Raw genomic sequence first — 17,342 nt, 5'->3', positions numbered from 1 at the left:
TTACTATCTAAATTTTTATAAAAAAATTTTAAAATTATGCTTTATATGTGTCTTAAAATACGTGTCAGAGTAATGTAAAAAGAAAGGAAAAGAAAGGAGAATGTATCCGATGAATCCCCCGCTATATATGCTCGTGTCGGGAAGCGGGCCCCAACCCAGATCAGGCCCAAATACACTACCAAAATCCGAACACTAACCGCGAGTACCAGCCCACACTCCAAATGAGGGAATTGTAGTCAGTCTCGCCATTTCTTGATTCCAAGGGACAACTCAAGATTACGACCGCCATGAAAGCTCTGTTCAAACCCACTTCATCATCTCTCTCCACACCCACCAACTATACACACACCAACATTAATCACACATGTTCTCAAAGGTTAGCTCAATTCCCGGTTAGAGATGTCCAAGCTGTGATTTGCCCCAGAAGGGGTCGAGTGAGTGTAAAAGCTGTGTTAGATTCTAAAGAAGTGAAGGAATCGAGGTTTAAAGAACCTGATATTCGAAACCCAACTGTCTCGTCTTCTTACCGGAGTTGTCATTATTCTAAGCCCAATCAGACTGTGTTGGAAGCTCAGACCAGGGTCTGTACTGGCCCCACTCAGACCAAACCTCTTAATGAAGAACAGGCTTTCAAGGTTTTTGATACCATTCTAAGATCAGGTATTAAGCCTACTGTCTTCAGTTTATGCTGTGGTAGTTATATTTTTAAGTTTCTTTCTGTCCTTTTGTGTGCTTGGCTGCGTTGAATTCATGTATGGATATATGTATGCTTTGATCATTTTGACTTGGATGCTATGATACATGTTCGATATCTGGCTAGTTCTTATAAGGCTTGCTGGCGTTTTGTTGAATTTGTTTTCCCATTGTCTTGTCAGTTGGATGGCAGTTTTGCGTTTTAGGTCTTGTTCGTAATTGTATACTTTTGAATTCATTGTTGCTCACATTTATCAACAATTATATAATTTAACCTTATAACTTTATATATGAGTCATATTGGGATTAATTGAGTTATGAGTATGCTCCTGGCACTGATATGATATTCAGAGTCCAACAGAGAATTATAGGAAGATCAATTATAAACCTGTATAGTGTGATACATAATTTGCATAATTTACTTAACAATTAACAGTCGAGCCTGGATATGTTATGATGCTGTATAGTGAGATATAATATGGCTATAGCCTCTGAAGGAAGGTATCTGTTTACATAGGTTTCTGTTGATTGTCAGCCAAAGGAGAACTAAAGGATGATGAGAAAGTGTCAAAAGCGCAACTAGGTGCCTTTTTTGCGGCAATGACAATCCGTGCTAATGCTTTTCCGGAACCAACACAGTGGAGTGAAGGGGAAAGGCGTGCAATAAATGCGTACTGGCCACACTTGGTTCGAGTCTTATCTCCTGATATAATATTTGTTGCTGATCCCGAAGGCTCGATAATGGGAACTGGTAACTCAATTGGTCCACAATATGTAGGTAATGGTACATCTGACATGAGATTGGTTGGCGCTCTTAGGGAAGTTTTAGCTGGGGGGCATCTTGGGTATGAGGAAGTTCAAGGTGTTCTGCGTGATGTTCTTCCACTGAACAGTGAGAACAAATCAGCAATTGTTACAGAGTCTCTACTTTCAGCCTTCTTGATAGGTCAACGTATGAACAGGGAGACTGATCGTGAGCTGAAAGCATACTGCCTTGCGTTCGATAATGAACTTGGTAATGCTTCATTGGCTAACTAATTTTGAAGTCATTTTTGGCTATTTTTTATTGTTGTCCTGAATCTGTTTATGTGCCAACCATCAGGTCCAGTGCCAATTGCAGATGTTAAGTCATTGACTCATTACGGTGAACCATATGATGGAAATACCCGTTTCTTCAGGAGCACACTTTTTGTTGCTGCTGTTAGATCCTGTTATGATGAAGCATCTTTGCTTCATGGTGTGGATTGGATGCCACCAAAGGTATTATATTTGTGTAGTGGTTCCTTTTGGTGGCTGCTGCTGCACTTGGAGTATAGTGCTAGATATTTGAGCATCCCCAAAGTTATTTACTGAGTAAAAGGCAGTAGCTTAATAAATATGTTTCACGGTTATGCCGTTTCTCTATCTGCTAAGTAACATATGCATCACAGTGCTTTATTGTTCTTTGGCACCATTAAGTGTATCAAGTTGCATTTTCTGCACTTAGAAGCTTTGGAATATAAGAATATAATTTGAATTCAAAAAGAGGATGAAAACTGTTAAGGATGATAAAATCTTCGGAATGTGTGCCAATTCGATCTGTGCGCACCTAAATAATTCTTGTTTGCAGGGTGGCATAACTGAAGAACAAATGCTGAAGTTCATGGGAGCAGACACGAATTTATCTCCTTTGCAGGCTAAGAGGCTTCTTGAGGTGATTGTGTTTTTTATGTCTTCTTGACGTGTCATCATTTGATTGCTCAGACCATTTAATTTGGTGATACATTTGTACAGGATAAGGGGGTCGGTTTTGCTTATGTGAGTCAGCGAGAAGCTTGTCCATCACTGTATGAAATCAACTCATATCTTCTCTCTTGACTTTTATCTTAGACTCTGTTATCATATACTCACATATAGGTCTGTAGTGGACTGAGTTGGAACCTGTCTTTATAAATTAATAGATATTCAGTTATTGGGCTCCGGGAACATATAAAGAAACGTCCACCACTAGCAACAACTGAGAAGGTTCAACAGATTGTGAGGGTAAGCTTATTATTATTCATTATAGGAATCTCACAGGCTAATATGGTTATTAAGTTTAAATCTGAGACACCTCACATTTACATAAATTTAGCATCTGCCATTTTTTTAGTTACAATGCATAGAGCATATCAAAAAGGGATACCTCGACAGTATGTACTAACATCTGTGCATTTCCTTACATCTAAATATGTGATAATGTTCATGTGTATAACACTGATTAGTAGTAGGTTGCAACATTCTGGGTTTCGAATTTCTCAATCACCCAGGTGCAATATTCTGACACTTATACCTTTTCTAAATGACTTCCTTCTGAATATATGTCTGCGCCTTCTTTTTATCTAGGCTCGGGGAAAGGAATCGATTGTTGCTGGGTTCTATCATGAAGGTTATGAAGAACCCCTTTTGATGCTTATGAAACGAAGAGGCGTTCATTCTGGTTTGGTGGTAAAGGTATACAAATGGTTATATGTGGACTGAGTTGTTTCTTTCTGTGTTGTTTTTGAGCTGTATGGAACTCATTTTTGTTATTATCTCTGCTTACAAACCTAAAAGGCATTACTAAAAAAGTTAAAGAAAGAAAAACCATTAGTTATTAGTATTTATGTTTTGTTTCTTTGAAGAATAAGAAGAGGTTATCAATTATATTGTATCTATATATCTAGGGTGAGGAAGGTGCACTCTCAATGACAACAAAAGCCCGCTCAATGAATGCATCAAAAGGACTACCAGTTAATTACTGTGCCGGATTTCGCTCAGTGGACATGCCAATGCCTTATGAAGTTGACGGTGCAAAAAATTTTCAGTCTTTAATTTTATTTTTTCTCTATGTGGTAGCTGAAGTGATTTAGATCTGTAATCTAGCTTCAGGTCTCAATTCCACATGAAGCATCACTTGACTAGGCATTAGGCAAGCCCCTATAAGTTTAAAAATTGAAGCTATTTGATATGATGCAGGTGTGTCGCTTGAAAATTTTAAGTTTGTGGTGAACGCAGAGGAGTATGGCTTTGATCCCACCGAAACTCCAAGGACAGATAAATCGGTAATATTTTTTCTAGATCTACTGTGATAATTGTTTTTGTAATGTTGGTAGGTTTTTATGTTCGCATCTTTAGTTAGTTAGAAACATTAGAAGTATGATTCTATTAACTACAGATGGCGTTTATGTACATCTGCTTTGTTATCATATTATGGTTTTAATTTTGGATTAATATGACACAAACCTGGGCCTCTAGATATGAACTTTGTGCATAGAGCTGTTAAGCTTCCTAGTTCTGAAGCAGTATTGAGTTAAATACTTGAAACCATTATATTTAAGGCCATGTGTTTCTTTCCAAATGTGTCCCATACTGTAAGCATTCTCCCCAGTCCTCGGCCATAAGGTTTTAGAAGTTAACAGTCTATCTGTTCTTTCTTACTAATTATGCCTCTTTCTTGTACTACATTTTCAGGTCTCAAGAAATATAGAATTAGGCTTAGCAGCTCTTCGCGGTGAAAAAGGTCCAGCATATGATCGAATCATCCTAAACGCTGGAATCGTAGATCACTTGCTTGGATGTAAGGGAGCAGAAGATATATCGGCAGCACTTGATAGAGCTAGAGAGGCTATTGACAGTGGCAAGGCCCTTGATAGGCTACTGAATTACATTAAGATGTCTCACAAAGTCAGATGAAGGGAAAAAGGTTAGCTTAACTTTTTGGATTTTTCCAGTTGGACGACTATCAAAGATGAAGTTCTTTTATTTTTATACAAAGTCACCTAGAAAACAGTTTTGTTGTGTAATACTGCTTTTACAGGCTGAATAGGTGGAATAATATACATATGATTTGTAAAACTGCATTTACCGGCTGAATAGAAAATAATATACAGATACTACAGCACCAACTTTGAAACTCTTACCTCAGTGTGTTTTAACCCTTCTCAAGAACATGCCATATTGTTTAAAGCTTATATATCTTTTCAGACCCTACTTCGAAGTTATGCATAATGATGTATTTAGTTAGGTTTGATTACCCTTACCAAAACATGACAGGCCATGGATGCCTGGTCTTGTCAGGTTCTCACTATCGAATGTGATAGAAATAACTCTCTAGGAACCTTGCGACCGAAATGAAAACTTGAGACATCTGCTTTCTTTTTTATTCGATACATGATGATACAAACCCAAAAGTCATATGGTACAAAAATGATAAAATTTATATCTATGTCCATGTACTTTTGGGTTGTGTTGGCATATCTTGATGTATACTTATGTGTAAGAACATAGTTGGTCACTGGATTCATCTTCTTGTGGGCGGTGGACCGCCTCCATAAGGTGATGCCATTCTCTGGGTAGGCGCTGGCGGTGGTGGTAATGCCTTTCTGAGACTTTCAGACCAAGCAACCCTTCCCGTGTTTGTTATACCACCTGCATTTTCACAGTTCATATGACCCATCTTTCTGTATCCATGTCTGCAATTCGAAAACCACCTCGGATTGTGCTTCTCACCTGTTAAACATATTATCAGATGACCGATCCTCCCAAATTCTCAAAATTTTTAGGTGTTCATAGAAAGTATATCTAAATAGCGTAATCAAAATAGAGACACCCCGTAACGAGCTTTAGTGTGTGCTTATTCTGTGTGTTGTATACATTGCAAAAGACATAATTAAGGGAAAAAAAAGGTACGTTGATGAAGTGAGGAAGCAGAACTGCATGGAGCACGACAAGCTGATAATAAGAAGATTAGGAGAAGTGCTATAATATTGAGCTTATTAAAAGAGGCCATTCTCTTGCTCAAGTTCACCAGCAGCAAGCTTCCTTGGCGTGTTGTTTAGTTTTTGATTAGTCTAATACAATACAGGTATTTAAAGAAGTAGAAGTTTGACGCTTTTGCAAGACTTTGAATAAATATAATTAGGCTTCATCATCAGAACAGCAACAGCTCTAATATATTTTCCATCCACAGATACGGGGATATATTGTGTATATAACGTGGGCAATCGAGAATTCATGAACAAAAGTTAATTCTAGATAAGCGTTAAGTGTGAATAGAAAACTAATTTTAACTTGTATGTGTGAATCCTGGACTTGGACTGGTCAGCGCCGAAAATGAACTTGTTCACACGCTCGATGGTCGATACAAACAAAAAAGTTAATCCAAATTTTTGAGCCAGAAGGAAATGATTAACAATAAAATAAAAATAAAAATATTTTTTTTTGAATGTAGCAGATAATATCAATTAAAAGTTGAAGAAAATAATAATAGAAGAATTTATGAATGCAGCAGATAATAATAGCTAGTCTCTTTGAAAGTAGAGATGTTTTAAAATAAAAATTTTAGAGGAAAAGAAATGATTAAAACAAAAGAAAATAGTAATATAAAAATTTATAAATACATCAGACAATAAAAATGGTCTCTTTGAGAGTTGAGATATTTTAGGATAATTTTATTTTGAGAATCGAAGGAAATGATTAAACATTAAGAAAATAATAATATAAAAATAATGAATGCAACAAACAAAAATAACCCGCTTTCTTAACCGTTAAGATATTTTAAAATAGAAAATCTAGAGAATGGAAGAAAATGATTAAAAGCAAAAATAAATAAATAAAAACTTATGAATATAGCACACAATAATAACCGGTCTTTTTGAGAATTGAGATATTTTCAAATAAAAAAATTTAGAAAATGGGGAGGAAATGATTAAAAACAAAAAAGATATGAAATTTATGAATGCAGCCGACAATAATAACCTGACTTCCCAATTATTTTTTTTCAAATCTTAATTGATAATATTCAATTAATTCTAATTAAAATAATAATAATAATATAGACGATAGACATAAAATTTTGGAACAAAATTTGAGACGATCTCTAAAATACTCCGTCCCTTTTTAGTTGTCATATTTCTATTTTTATTGATCAAACTGACTAATTTTTGACCAAAGATTCCAAGTCATCTTTTCATTATTTTAAAAAACTGAAAATTACATCTTAAAATAGATTAAAAATTCTTTTCAAATGGCATGTTTTTTTGTTTTATCAATTGATAAAATATTAACAAATTTCTTTAAGCGGTACAAAATCAAATGTGAGAAGTAAAAAGGGACATAGGAGTGTAAAATTTCAAGACTTAATTACCAAAAAAACTATTAAACTTATGTGATTTTTTCATTTTAACCACAAAACTGTTTTTGTTAATGAATAATGCAATTAAGTATACAAAATCAATTTGACATAACCCAATTTTAATGAATCTCTAACCATGGTTATTTCATAGCTAACATGAATGCCGCATACAGCACAACACATCAATTTTTTTTAATTTAATTTTAAAATTTTACATAATTTATTATACATACATAAAAAGTCAGCTATATTTACATTTTCTTTTTGTGTATAAAAATTCAAGTGATAAATTTTTATTTAGAAAAAATAATAGAATAATTTATGAAACTAATTTTTTTAGAAGTATTACAATGCATGTCAAACTCTCGTTATCAGATCACCAAAATATTGCAAACTACCACAGTATTTTAATAATGCTAAAAAGAATAATGTAGTGTTAATAATCAAATCCGAATCTAACATCAGTGACAAAAAATCACACTAACATCGTGGCTTTCGAACATAAATTTTAGTACGCTCTGTGTTTGTGTAGATTGTGAATTAGAATTTTAACCCTTAATGAGATAGTAAAAATATTAATAAAACTAATTAATAACTTGATAATATATATGACACTCATCTTAATTTTAACTTAACCATGGTTATGAACTAGTGAGATTGGATTTTTAAAACAAAGTTTTTTAAAGTTACTTGTATTATCTTGCAACAAATATAAAAACATGATAGTTATTTAGTTTTTTTTGGTAATTAAGTCAAATTTCTGACAGAGGCGGCATCCGTTCAAACATTACCACATCTTCAGTGGCTGTGGTGTCACCCTTTGGACTCGAAAACCACTTCCCACATCGACACATAAGCTCTCTACCAAAGTCGTCTGTTTTGATATGCCACAGTCACACCCACAGACTATTACTTACACATTTCATCCGTGTTACTGACACAAAATCTTGCCGACATAATCTTTGCTCCATCACTGTACCTAACCATCATAAGGTAACGATGATTACTTAAATTCTCAATATTATATCATCTTTTATGTTTTAACAACAACCCACTTTGTAAAGCTGCGGTTTTTATTTTATTAACACAATCTGATTGAGTTTTCGTGTAGGAGATACGATAATTAAGGTCTGTTTCATGGGTCCTTATATACCCTTTTTTATATGATCGTGCTTATCTACTACTCCTCCGTCCCAAAAAGAGTGAGCTGGTTTGACTTTCACGGAGATTAAGAAAAATGTAGTAAGTTTAGTTGAAAAGTGGGTAAAGTGGTGGGATCTACCAATATTTAATAATAGATTTGAGATAGTGGAGGAAGATAGTGGGTGTAATAGTGTTTATATTATTATAGAAAAGAGATAGTGAAAGAAAGCAGTGGGTGTAATAGTGAAAAGTAGTGTTCAAAAATAGTAAGTATTGTAGGTTCATTCTTTTTGGGACGTCCCAAAAAGGAATAAGGGTCACATAAAATGGGACGAAGGGAGTAATTTACTATTAATGTTTGTTTGATTATTGATTTTGAGCACTGTGTTAAATGTTGATTATTAGGGACTGTTGCATTAGTCCTCTTAAAACTGTCAGAGTGTCAGTGCACAATGCTTCCAACGAGAGGCTTGTAGCTTAGGGTTTAGTACCAAGTTAAAGCTTGGATATGGCGCCAAGCACAGCCTTATTTTGTTTAAGAATGTATATCATTGGATTTAATTTGTAATAGAAATGGTTTAGGTCTATGTTCTGTTGTTCTATTGCTTTGCTGCTTGCTTGTGTACTATAATTGGTTTTTTTTATAATTAAATATGGCTCGAACCCTCGACATCACGTGATTTAAATTATATTTCCCACTTGAGGCCTTGCTTCTTCCTATATCTATATGTTGGAGGACATAAGATCTCTGCAATGTGTTGTCAATGGAAGAATATAAACGGGGAGGCTAAATGAGGAAGAAGGGATAGAATTATTTGAGAGATGAGAAAGAGAATATAGAGAGATAAAACAGAATTTTTGTATTAATTTTCACAGAATACTAACTGAATTACAAGCTCCTATTTGTACAAGGAGAATTAACAAACTATGCTAAAGTGACTAAACTGTCACCTAACAGTCATGACGGATGATGAATGAAAATTAACAGTTTCTAAGTCTAAGTAACACGACTAGCATTGAAGCAAGATTAAGCTCCCGTGATACTATATTTCCTAAACCCTACGATTGAAATTAGCAATATTCTGGTGTTGCTAGACTGAACCACGTGATTCCTGTTTTGTCTTGTATGTGTTACTGCGTGGTCCTGTTTGCGGTGAAGAATGCTCGGTAAGTATTCTGGAAAAGGAGGGAACCACAATTACAAGACTGATGCTTTGTTACTTTTATGGAAGAAGGCTGTTATTGTTCAAACTGTTACATAATTAGTTTAATTAACTATGAATCAGCCTATCAACTTTCTAAACTATTTTTAATATTTTGTATAGGCAATTTGGATTTTAGTTATGGCAATTGAGTGTATACTGATAGAGCTGTGGATCAATTTGTGCGTCTGTCAAGAAATGAATTTAGTGCAGGCAGTATGTGCTGATTTACTTCGTCCTCTCAGGTTGGCTTCATAGGAATCTATATATTCCATCATGGCAGCTCTGGATTATGAGTCCATTAATGAAAATGTGAAGAAGGCTCAGTATGCTGTTAGAGGTGAGCTGTATCTTCGAGCGTCAGAGCTTCAGAAGGAAGGAAAGAAGGTATGTTTTTTTTAAGACAAATGCAACTGGCATGTGTGAGGCTATTTATGTTAGACCACCAAAATTACAGATGATATATAGTGCTTGTGCCTATTATTGTTGTGCTTGTGCCTAATTTCAGAAGTGCTGAATTTCTGCTCAACTTACATTATCTCTCATGTATCATGTATGTGCCGCAATGGTTGCCCCTATAGGCTGGCTTATCCTCAGTTATAGTTTGCACCCTTCTAACAACAGATAGGAGTTTTTTACAATATACAAGAATTAAGGCATTAGCTATGTGAAACTTCCTTCAATTGCAAGCAAATTTGAAATTATTTCCATTTGTACACTGTTATTCTTCTGCACTTATGTGCTCACTCATCACATGTAGTAAGAAGCACTTGTATGAGTTGGAAAATTCCAGTTGTTATTTATAAACATATGAGTTGCTTCATGACATTTCAAATGTGAAATCTGACAAGTAGTTGACTTTTCAGTTTTACATATTTCCGATTGATGATTCTAATCTACCCCAAGATAATATATTAAATTTGTCTAATAAGGATGTATGGCAGGTTATGTAATGGTTAATAGGTTCTTCATTGGTTGGATGTGGCTGCATTTTACTTGCAGCATCCATATCTCACATGAAACATAATTCTTACAACCCCAATACTGATTCTGCAGATTATCTTCACGAATGTGGGGAATCCACATGCTTTAGGACAGAAGCCTCTAACTTTTCCCCGCCAGGTTTGACTGTGTTGATTTCATTATATGTACAAAATAGTTTGCAAGTCAAGTTGTAATATTTACTTCAGATTTTACTGTATACTATAATGAGCTAATAAATTCTAATTGCAGGTTGTTGCTCTTTGTCAAGCACCATTTCTACTCGATGATCCTAATGTAGGACTTATATTTCCTGCCGATGCCATTGCAAGAGCCAAATATTATCTAGGACTCACCTCGGGTGGTCTAGGTATTCTCATTCAACTATATACTTTTTTTCTTAATGCTGTAATTAGTTCATACTCTACAAATTAGAATCTGATTCATGAATCTCTTTAATGGCTGATGTATTACTGGTCTGCATGGTCAGACTCTAATTATGTTTGAAATTGACATTCGGGCTTGCTTCTGTGCCGAGTACAAGTACTAGTGTTATATCCGTATTCTCTTGTGTTATACTAAACAATGAACCAGCACTTGAACTTTAAAAAGCTTAAATCTGTACATGTATATAGGTGCGTACAGCGACTCACGGGGTCTTCCTGGAATAAGAAAAGAAGTGGCAGAGTTCATCGAGAAGCGTGATGGATATCCAAGGTCACAATCTCTCTGTACCATTTGAATAACTATGCCTGTTAACAGTAATTGTTATATAATTTAGTTTTCTCCTTTATATGCATAAATGACAGTGATCCAGAGCTTATATATCTCACTGATGGTGCTAGCAAAGGAGTGATGCAGATCTTGCAAACGATAATCCGAGGTCAAGGGGACGGGGTAATAATTCTTTGCAAGGACCGCATACACAAATTTCCCTGTCTCAGGATTATTTTTTTTTCAATAAAGAAATTGTAAACAGTGCTTTCATCATGAAAGTTTCATGGAATAGCGACCCATTCTTATTTTCTCTTGTTCCCGCTTGATGAATTTTCTTGCTCGTGCTGGTCTATCATGCTCATAGATTTCTTTTTAATCTCATAGATTTTTTTTTTAAGTTCTTCATGCCGCCTTGTTAATCTACTTTTTTTTATCTTCAGATATTAGTTCCTGTTCCACAATATCCTCTTTATTCAGCTGCCATTACTTTATTTGGTGGTTCTCTTGTTCCATACTACTTGGAGGAGACAGCTAACTGGGGTCTTGATATACAAAACCTTCGCGAGTCAGTTGCAGAATCTCGTGCTAGAGGAATAACAGTAAGCACTCCTAACTTCCGAATTGCTTCGGGTGACAAAGACGGGGGGAGCTTGTATTGACATATAGTCAGGCCCTAATATGAAAATGAAAATATATGACCGTGCCGTTGATTTAATTTTGTATGCCTGGTTTGGGGTATGTGATCCGAATTGGCTTACTTTCGTTGGGCTGATTACATGGTTTTGGTTTACCTAATATGATTAATCATATTGCATTTAGTGTGAAAATTTTAGCAGATGTATCTTCATCTCCTTAACGTCTTCTATTTATTAAACGTAATAAGGTACGAGCTATGGTGATTATAAATCCCGGAAATCCTACTGGACAGTGCCTTAGTGTAGCCAATTTGAAAGAAATACTGAAGTTCTGCAACCAAGAGAAACTGGTCCTGCTTGGAGATGAAGTTTATCAGCAAAATGTTTACCAAGATGAACGTCCCTTTATTAGTGCAAGAAAGGTGCTATTCTGATTGTGTTAGATAAACAACCTTATATGGTCTGTCATATCAGCAAATTCTTATCCTCTTTAATGTAATTCTGAAGGTTTTGATGGACATGGGCCCACCAATAAGTAAAGAGGTCCAGCTTGTCTCCTTTCATACAGTGTCCAAAGGCTATTGGGGAGAATGTGGACAGCGAGGAGGCTACCTTGAGATGACTAACATTCCTCCACAGGTGCATTGCTTGATTTGTCTGATAAATTCCTGCAGTTTTTTTATTTGTATATGCACAATCCTTTTCCTCTCCATAATCATTATATAATTTTTTACTTTTCTTAATACCCATATCATTGATGGTTGTAAATAACTACATTGTCATGCTACAATTTTTCACGGATGTAATACTTTAATTGCAGACTGTTGATGAAATATACAAGGTCGCATCGATTTCGCTAAGTCCAAATGTCCCTGGACAGATATTCGTAAGTTAATCCCGAGTTATTATTGTTTAGCAAATCAAGATTATTACAATAAAAGATTCTGCTATCTACAGATGGGTGTGATGGTCAATCCTCCCAAACCTGGAGACATCTCATACGATAGGTTTGCTAGAGAGAGGTATGTGTCTGATGTCAACTGCTTCTTTACATGTCAATAAAGGGGTGTCAAAAGAGCCTATTCTTAATTTACACTGGTGGAGAACAATAAAAAAATACTAATAGTCTTTGACATTTGCAAGTTTATGATTGCATTGTTTCAGATTTCTCATGTTTTGTATTTCGCATGTGTCATCTATATTGATATATGGTAATGGACTCTGATGTCCAGAAATCAGTCTTTGTTGCATTCTCAACAACTGTTTCTTTTGTGTATGATGCAGCAAAGGTATCCTTGGGTCACTGAGGAAGAGAGCACAAATAATGACAGATGGATTCAACAGCTGCAGAAATGTGGTTTGCAATTTTACTGAAGGTATGTTCTATGCTTTTTTTTTTTCCGTATAATAAGCTTACTCGTTTTAGCAAAGAGCAAAGGAGTAAATCATTTTTGGTGGAAATGTTTTAGGTGCCATGTATTCCTTCCCACAAGTACGTTTACCTCCAAAAGCAATTGAGGCTGCAAAAAAAGCTGGAAAAGTTCCTGATGTTTTCTACTGCCTCAGGCTGTTAGAGGCCACAGGCATCTCCACAGTCCCAGGTTCAGGGTTTGGACAAAAGGACGGGTAAACAAAGTCCTGGCATATTTAAACATCTTTTTAAAGGAAAAACCTCTCCCTCCCAAAACAATATCTAGACTTCATGAACTAATATGCTCAAGAAACTGCTCCACTCTCTTAATTGCGTTTTAATATTCATTACATTTTCTTTAAAAATGAATTAATGTTTAAGTACCCCAGTAATACTTAAATCTGTTGGCGTGCAGTTGTAAGTATAAATATATTTTGGCAGTCCCTAATGCTATATGTGTTACGGCAAATTACAGGGTGTTCCATTTGAGGACAACCATCTTGCCTGCTGAAGAGGACATGCCTGCAATCATGTCCAGTTTTAAGAAATTTAATGACGAGTTCATGGAGCAATACGAAGACAACAGAGGCTATTCAAGGATGTAAGCAGTAGTGCTTTGAATATTTCTCTATGTAAAGATCTCTTCAGCTGTTGGAAGTTCTTAGCTATACCAACAAACCTGTCTATTTTACTTCCATTTACGCCCCTCCCCCTCCCCGCTGGGCGCTGGGGGTATAAACATTTCCTTAAAGCATCAGACATTCCTACATAGGTCCATCTGAATATGGATGCTTTCTTATTCCGCAGACTTCTTTTGCTATATGTAGATGGAATTTGTAAATTGTGGTACTTCCCTGGGTAATCAAAAAAATTCTTGTTCTAATGAAATATGTCCTGCCTATGGATTTAAACACCTGTTTTCATGGAAACACAATGTTTAACCAGAATAAAGTATTACTTCCTCTGTCCCCCTCATTTTTTTACGTTACTTTTCGGCACGTTTTTCCACACTCATTTAAAGTATAGTTTCATAATATATTTTTTTAATTTTTTTTCTCTGAATAAAAATTTGATACTTAAACTTTTATTCAAAAAAAAAAATCTATAAATATACTTTATAGGAGCCTCAAAATGCATGCAAACAGTGAACGTAAACACGGGGACAGAGGGAGTATTTTGATATGGTGATTGTTGGAGTAACCCTCGTATAATATGTTTTTGTACTGAGGTCTGAGGTATACTAATTTTAAACAGATATCTGCTTAGTTAATCCAAATAAGATGCTGACGGAGCTTCAATAGGAGGACAATCTGAAATTCAGCTTCAAGAGGAGGATAATCTGAAATTCAGCAGAGCCTGAGAGAACAAAGTCAGGTACTCGATCATCTAAATTTGGAGGATGATATTAGTGAACGAGTACATGAATATTCAAATTTATTCAATTAACCATTTCCCAAAATCAAGAGATATTTGTATATGTTTAGCGAAACAACATTAAACTTATTAAAATCTCTAAAAATATACTCCCTAGATCTTTTTTTCACCTAATTTAGGATGCATAAAGTATTAACTTGGATAAGAAATTTGTTACAAGTGACGGGACAAAACATAAATATATTTGATGATGTAAAGTCAGAAAATGACCTACAGGCTAATATTTTTTTTATCAAATGTACATAATAAAAGAATAAGAATATATTCTATTCCCGGCTAAAAGCAGAGGAATAAGGAGCGCCAAAAATAAAGTCAAATCCAAAAATTCCTTTACCTGCTGTCTTCCAACTTTCAAGCCCAATTTCATCCCTCCTCTTCTACCCTTTGTTTGCCTCACGTACTCCTCGCCTTCTTTCTCACTTTCCCTCTCCCTTTCCATTTTCGAAATTTTTATATTTTGTATGATGTTCTCGTTACATTGGATACATATATAATATATTCTCATTTCAAGTTTGCATAAGATTTATAGAGATGAGATTAACTTATTTTTGTGTCGAAGACTATGGTCATAGAAATCGGAAATCAAAATTAATCGTCTAATCTACTGATTCAGAATTAATTGGTTGATCTACCAATTCAGAATTTATCGAGAATTTATTAGAATTTTTTTTAATAAATTGGAAATATTTAGTCAAATCAGAATGTAATCAACACATCAATAAAAAAAGTTAATCGGAGATTTTTCAAATAAATCAAAGATTGTTTGAACGCCTCAGAAAAACAATCATATACATGAATCTAATCTATTTATAACAGTGTTTCTTGTTGAGCTCAAACCTCAAAGCCTTCTTTTTTACTCATTTCCACTCACCTCCAAAGCTTCTTAAAGAAAAGATAAAAAGGACAAACGTTCCCTATAATTAAAGAACTTCCTTTTCCCCCACCCTTCACTTTCTCTTCAAAGTTTTCAATTTCCTTTAGATTCTCTTCCACTTCTTTACTTCTAAACCCCCCATAATTTCACTACTTATACAATGTTCATTACTAAATTCTCTCATTCTACCTAGCTACCTACTTGTATCAGACTTACATTTATCCTCACATTTATATAAATGGGTTTTTCCAAGAAGACTGAAGGCATGATCGTTGAGTCCGAAGCCAAGAAACGAATTCTGTTAGCCGGAATCACGTTACGTGCTTCGTTGAAACCCATATTTACCAAGCAGCAGACTGAGGAAGATGACGAAAATTCGAGAAACACAACACCAACATACGAGGAATCAAGAACCTCCAGTATATTTCGGTGTCCGCCTGCTCCAAGGAAGCGAAAGGCTAAACCTATATGTTATTATGGCGGTGTCAGAGAGTATTTTGCTACTCCACCGGACTTAGAATCAGTATTTATTCGTCGTGCTGAAAAGGCCTGATTGAGCTTGACATTATTTGTTGCTTGGGAATTATCTGATCTAGAGGTGCCACTACTTTGTCTGGTGATTTTAGATTTCTGACAACATTAGAATTGTATGATTTGTACCCTGTCTTCTTAGTTTGTAAAATGCATCCTTTTAGTTAAGTCTTGTGTATTTCAGTACTGAGTTTTATATGTAGATCAGCAGTGTTTGTCAATCAACTGAATAAATGATATCCTTTTTGTTTAAGCCTCCCCTTTTTACTTCTCTGTGTGAGTGCACTTAGTTTTGCTAGAACATGCATGGATCTCAGTTTCTCACATCCATGGAGGACGAGTCCTTTCAGGACAAGCTCGAGAGCGCCTTCTTCAGGTTATGTTACTCGAACTCTTTATTTTGTCTTGACGTACCCGTGCCGACACTTTATACTTGGACGCGGACACTTATTTTCAGTCAAAAACATATACACTTTTCAACTATCACGTATCCAGACACTTCTGGCCGAGTCCGAGTAACATAGTCTTTAGGACGAGTCCTGAGAGGAGGGCTTGATCTCAGCCAGCTTAATTTATTTCTTGTTTCCATTAAAGCAATGCAACATATCATAAAACTGTACTGCAAACAAGAATTCTGAAATAGTAACACGATTGATTATAGCTAGTAATAGGCGCTAAAGTGGGAACAATCTTATCTGCAATTCTGGGTACGTAAAAGGCTTCTCTGGAATAAAGGTGCAGATGGTGATGAGTAGCTAAGTAGTGAGGGACGAGGAATAAAATGAGTCAAATCCACAGCTAATAGCCTAACACTACGAACAAGAGTGCAGATAATTATTATTGTGTTGGCCCCAGTTAGATTATCAAATTGCCCATTTGCTGCACGGATAGAAAAGAAGAATGCAAGCCATGATTAAGCCATTATATATCAACAAGGGAAGCCTCTGTAGCCTTAATCTAAACCATTTTTCAACAAATAAAGGCATGATTGTTAGATTTTTTCCCTTTAAAGGAAGAAGGCAGCTTTATTCTAAAATTGTCATCTCTATCACCAGCACCATCCACTACACTGGCGCTCTAAACCAGCTGGACCTACTCATGACTCGACCCGAATTTATCGCGCAACATGTAGGGATCGGACAGACTCCGTCTGGAAGCGGCCTTAGCCCCCTCAAATACGAAAAAACAAACATTCATCGCGATAATTACTAACAATTTTTTTTATATAATTTTAAAGAACTCTGAGCTCAACTATGAAGGTTCTAGGCATACACTGCATATGCTCCTGGCATGTGAGAATGTTCATTCTGCACAGTTTGAAAAGCAAATAAACAATGAGATGCTAATTGCACCAAATCTACTGAAAGGATTGCCTAGCAATAAAAAAAGAGGTGCATGGGGATCAAAGCCACAGCAAGTAGCTACTCTACTCAGAGTCTTGTTTAGAAATTTGGCTTGTTGTAGTAAGAGTGATGTGTGAGAGGTTGGTACAACGGAATAAACTTTTACAGGGTCGTCCTGAATTTGAGGCCAATTATTGAAGGGGACATCACATGCCATTTCAGAGCTTCATTTCATTTGTGCTTGA

At 35.5% G+C, this 17,342-nt stretch overlaps 3 protein-coding genes and 1 long non-coding RNA gene across 5 annotated transcripts; 3 read left to right on the top strand and 1 right to left on the bottom strand.

The window, feature by feature from the left end:
• The first annotated feature begins 162 nt into the window (after window positions 1–162).
• LOC108209983 (uncharacterized) lies at window positions 163–4,612 on the top strand. Its single transcript, XM_017381210.2, has 10 exons — window positions 163–660; window positions 1,229–1,708; window positions 1,796–1,953; window positions 2,303–2,386; window positions 2,467–2,519; window positions 2,634–2,715; window positions 3,058–3,165; window positions 3,378–3,501; window positions 3,670–3,755; window positions 4,165–4,612. The coding sequence occupies exons 1-10, from the start codon at window positions 288–290 to the stop codon at window positions 4,384–4,386; spliced, it is 1,770 nt and encodes a 589-aa protein (XP_017236699.1). The 5' UTR covers window positions 163–287; the 3' UTR covers window positions 4,387–4,612.
• Window positions 4,613–5,156: 544 nt separating this feature from the next.
• LOC108209984 (uncharacterized) lies at window positions 5,157–5,522 on the bottom strand. Its single transcript, XR_001804769.2, has 2 exons — window positions 5,383–5,522; window positions 5,157–5,202 (listed from the first exon to the last, which is right to left on the bottom strand). It is a non-coding gene; the product is annotated as an uncharacterized LOC108209984 (long non-coding RNA).
• Window positions 5,523–7,530: 2,008 nt separating this feature from the next.
• LOC108210226 (glutamate--glyoxylate aminotransferase 2) lies at window positions 7,531–13,828 on the top strand. 2 transcript variants are annotated; one of them, XM_017381524.2, is made up of 14 exons: window positions 7,531–7,819; window positions 9,417–9,558; window positions 10,228–10,293; window positions 10,405–10,522; window positions 10,788–10,869; window positions 10,962–11,049; window positions 11,310–11,468; window positions 11,753–11,926; window positions 12,012–12,143; window positions 12,325–12,390; window positions 12,462–12,526; window positions 12,789–12,880; window positions 12,974–13,130; window positions 13,391–13,828. In XM_017381524.2, the coding sequence occupies exons 2-14, from the start codon at window positions 9,448–9,450 to the stop codon at window positions 13,518–13,520; spliced, it is 1,440 nt and encodes a 479-aa protein (XP_017237013.1). In that variant the 5' UTR covers window positions 7,531–7,819; window positions 9,417–9,447; the 3' UTR covers window positions 13,521–13,828. The 2 variants fall into 2 exon arrangements, with proteins under 2 accessions (XP_017237013.1, XP_063943909.1); XM_064087839.1 differs by lacking the exon at window positions 7,531–7,819 and adding an exon at window positions 7,933–7,954.
• Window positions 13,829–15,461: 1,633 nt separating this feature from the next.
• Window positions 15,462–15,776, top strand: LOC135150546 (cyclin-dependent protein kinase inhibitor SMR6-like). Its single transcript, XM_064086911.1, has one exon. It carries the CDS (start codon window positions 15,462–15,464, stop codon window positions 15,774–15,776), a length of 315 nt encoding a protein of 104 aa, XP_063942981.1.
• The last annotated feature ends 1,566 nt before the right edge of the window (window positions 15,777–17,342 follow it).

This window comes from Daucus carota, chromosome 2, assembly GCF_001625215.2.
Source record: "Daucus carota subsp. sativus chromosome 2, DH1 v3.0, whole genome shotgun sequence".
Classification (NCBI taxonomy): Eukaryota; Viridiplantae; Streptophyta; class Magnoliopsida; order Apiales; family Apiaceae; genus Daucus; species Daucus carota.
This window is presented reverse-complemented; position numbering and strand designations above follow the sequence as displayed.

Bases quoted from the DNA above. Each gene is read 5' to 3' on its own strand.
- LOC108209983 (XM_017381210.2), top strand. From the start codon at position 288: ATGAAAGCTCTGTTCAAACCCACTTCATCATCTCTCTCCACACCCACC. The intron at 1,709-1,795 runs GTAATGCTTCAT...GCCAACCATCAG, and splicing joins TGCGTTCGATAATGAACTTG to GTCCAGTGCCAATTGCAGAT. The intron at 2,520-2,633 runs GTATGAAATCAA...ATAAATTAATAG, and splicing joins CGAGAAGCTTGTCCATCACT to ATATTCAGTTATTGGGCTCC.
- LOC108210226 (XM_017381524.2), top strand. From the start codon at position 9,448: ATGGCAGCTCTGGATTATGAGTCCATTAATGAAAATGTGAAGAAGGCT. The intron at 9,559-10,227 runs GTATGTTTTTTT...CTGATTCTGCAG, and splicing joins TTCAGAAGGAAGGAAAGAAG to ATTATCTTCACGAATGTGGG. The intron at 11,050-11,309 runs GTAATAATTCTT...TTTTATCTTCAG, and splicing joins TCCGAGGTCAAGGGGACGGG to ATATTAGTTCCTGTTCCACA.
- LOC135150546 (XM_064086911.1), top strand. From the start codon at position 15,462: ATGGGTTTTTCCAAGAAGACTGAAGGCATGATCGTTGAGTCCGAAGCC.